The sequence below is a fragment of the Archocentrus centrarchus genome, chromosome 18, assembly GCF_007364275.1.
Source record: "Archocentrus centrarchus isolate MPI-CPG fArcCen1 chromosome 18, fArcCen1, whole genome shotgun sequence".
In the NCBI taxonomy this organism is placed as follows: Eukaryota; Metazoa; Chordata; class Actinopteri; order Cichliformes; family Cichlidae; genus Archocentrus; species Archocentrus centrarchus.
Genome location: NC_044363.1, coordinates 20360678 through 20363579, shown reverse-complemented (window position 1 = coordinate 20363579; position 2902 = coordinate 20360678). Strand labels below are relative to the sequence as shown.

The 2902-nt window shown below is 41.7% G+C and overlaps 1 protein-coding gene across 1 annotated transcript; it reads right to left on the bottom strand.

The window, feature by feature from the left end:
- Positions 1–726: 726 nt before the first annotated feature.
- Positions 727–2546, bottom strand: LOC115796830 (paramyosin-like). The gene has a single exon (XM_030753286.1). The coding sequence runs from the start codon at positions 2394–2396 to the stop codon at positions 1065–1067; it is 1332 nt and encodes a 443-aa protein (XP_030609146.1). The 5' UTR covers positions 2397–2546; the 3' UTR covers positions 727–1064.
- Positions 2547–2902: the final 356 nt, after the last annotated feature.

The window sequence follows — 2902 nt, the reverse complement described above, 5'->3', positions numbered from 1 at the left end:
AATGCCTGGATGCATTTTACATAAGTCAACAGTTTCTCACACAACAATTGCTCTATCACCTGATGCCTGCTGCTCCTATGTGAGAAGGTGATGCTATGCTTATTTCATGTTGCAAATTTCATTAAGCATTTTTGTGATATTTAATGGATCAGATTGCATTTTTCTTATTCCTTCACAATATCCAATCCAGTAATTTAGGTCAGGATTGGACCGATCCTGAATATCGGATCGGAACATCCTTAATCATGAGTGGACGGACATGGAACTTGCCATTCAGCTTGCCTGTGGTGAAATGCAAGGTAGTGATTGTAGCTTAAACATATTCAGCATATTGTTAAATGAACTGTATGTCAGTGTTTGTCAGGTATCCTGGTTGAAGAAAACAATTTGAAGCCACTGACTGCATGTATGTGAACACATTTCCACGAGGAAAAACTGATTTCAGGAAAAAAAGTTCTTTAATTCATGTATTGGCTGTTGAGTCATTTTATCGTGAAGCATTACATTAGTCGATGGATGCAGTCATATTTTAGTATAGATGTTGAGTTGAAGAAAACAAAGATGTCTACATTAAATGTACCAGTTAAGTGTACCAGTGTTGTTGTGTACTAAGTACAGATTATAATAAAATGGAATAATTTTTGAACAAATCCTGGATAGGTTTTAATTTTAAAGAAATTTATTTTTATTACATAATGTGAAAACAACTGCCTGTTGTCCTGAGAACCTGAGTTCTTCAGTTTTTCAAGCCAATTCAGTTCAATCCCATACAGTTAGTCAAAAGTTTGGACACACCCATGGGTGAGTGTGTCAAAACTTTTGACTAGTATTGCACCCCAACAATCAAATGATCTCCTATGAGCAAGCACTTGGTGACAGTGGGAAGGAAAAACTCCCTTTAACAAGAAGAGACCTCCAGCAGATCCAGGCTCAGGGCGGGGCAGTCATCTGCTGTGACTGGTTGGGGGTAAGGGGAAAAGAACACACACACATCTACTTTCACTTGCATAATATAAGCAACATAAGGCTCTCTGGACTGTAGATGGAAAACACCATTCCATTCTTTAAAAGGGAGGTGGTATATATTCAAATTTGCGGTAGGGATTGAAGAGATTGTTGACGATGTCCCAAGGAGAATAATCGGTACGTGCGTTGTAGCTGTAATACACTGAGGCTGACACAATACCTGCAGGAATTAGACCTGAACCTACTTTAAGTAGGCGTTTGGCACAGTGAGACCATGAACCACTATTTTGAACCATGTTAGGAGGCAGGTTTGCAACAGGATCCTCCATTTCTTCAGATGCTGCAGTTTCGCATACCTCTCTTAAATCAGCCAATGTCTGTTCCTGCTGGAGCAAACTCAGCTGATCCTTAAGATCTTCGGTTATCCGTCCTGTAATCTCTCTGTCTTTATTCAGATCATTTATCTGCTCCTGCTTATCTGCAATTATTCTGCTCTGTTTTTCTAGTTCATTTTCCTTCTGCATTATTTCTTCTTCAGCCGTTGCCTGTTGGTCTTCAAGGTCTCTGTTAGATTTCATGAGCTTTAAAATCTCCTTCTGTTGTTCATCTCTCTGGCTTTCAACCTGGACCAGATGAGCAACAATGCTCTTGCTGTCATCCAGGAGAGAATCGTGCTTTTCCTGAAGATCATGCAGTGCAGAATTCAGTCTTTTAATCTCTGCCTCCATCTTTGCCTCCACAGACTCCACTTGGGCCCATTTATCTTTTTCAGCCTTTTTCAATTGGCCTTCAAGATCTGTGATAGAATTCACAAGCTGTAAAATCTCCTTCTGTTGTTCATCTTTCTTTCTTTCGACCTGGACCAGATGAGCAACAATGCTCTTGTCCTGATCCAGGAGAGAATCATGCTTTTCTTGAAGATCATGCAGTACAGAGTTCAGTCTTTCAGTCTCTGCCTGCATTTTTGCCTCCACAGACTCCACTAGGGCCTGCTTATCTTTTTCAGCCTTTACCCATTGGTCTTCAAGGTTTCTGTTAGCTTTCATAAGCCTTAAAATCTCCTCCTTTTGTTCACCTTTCTGGCTTTTAACCCGGAACAGCTCATCAATAACACGCTTGTTCTGATCCAGGAGAGAATCGCGCTTTTCTTGAAGAGCACGCAGTGCAGAGTTCAGTCTTTCAATCTCTGCCTGCATTTTTGCCTCCACAGACTCCACTTGGGCCCATTTATCATCTTCAGCCTTTGCCCGTTGGTCTTCAAGATCTGTGATAGCTTTTACATGTTTTAAAATCTCCTTCTTTTGTTCATCTCTCTGGCTTTCAACCTGGACCAGCTCAGCAGCAATGCTCTTGTTGTCATCCAGGAGAGAATCGTGCTTTTCCTGAAGATCATGCAGTGCAGAATTCAGTCTTTTAATCTCTGCCTCCATCTTTGCCTCCACAGACTGCACTTGGGCCCATTTATCTTTTTCAGCCTTTGCCCATTGGCCTTCAAGATCTGTGATAGAATTCAGAAGATGTAAAATCTCCTACTTTTGTTCATCTCTCTGGCTTTCGACCTGGACCAGCTCAGCAACAATGCTCTTGTCCTGATCCAGGAGAGAATCGTGCTTTTCTTGAAGATCATGCAGTACAGAATTCAGTCTTTCAGTCTCTGCCTGCATTTTTGCCTCCACAGACTCCACTAAGGCCTGCTTATCATCTTCAGCCTTTGCCCATTGGTCTTCAAGGTTTCTGTTAGCTTTCATAAGCCTTAAAATCTCCTCCTTTTGTTCATGTCTCTGGCTTTCAACCTGGACCAGCTCAGCAGCAACACGCTTGTTCTGATCCAGGAGAGAATCATGCTTTTCTTGAAGATCACGGAGTGCAGAGTTCAGTCTTTCAATCTCTGCCTGCATTTTTGCCTCCAGAGACTCCACTTGCGCCCGTTTGTCAT

What these genes read in the sequence shown, in the direction of transcription:
- LOC115796830 (XM_030753286.1), bottom strand. Translation starts at nt 2,396, where the DNA reads ATGGAGGCAGAGATTAAAAGACTGAATTCTGCACTGCATGATCTTCAG.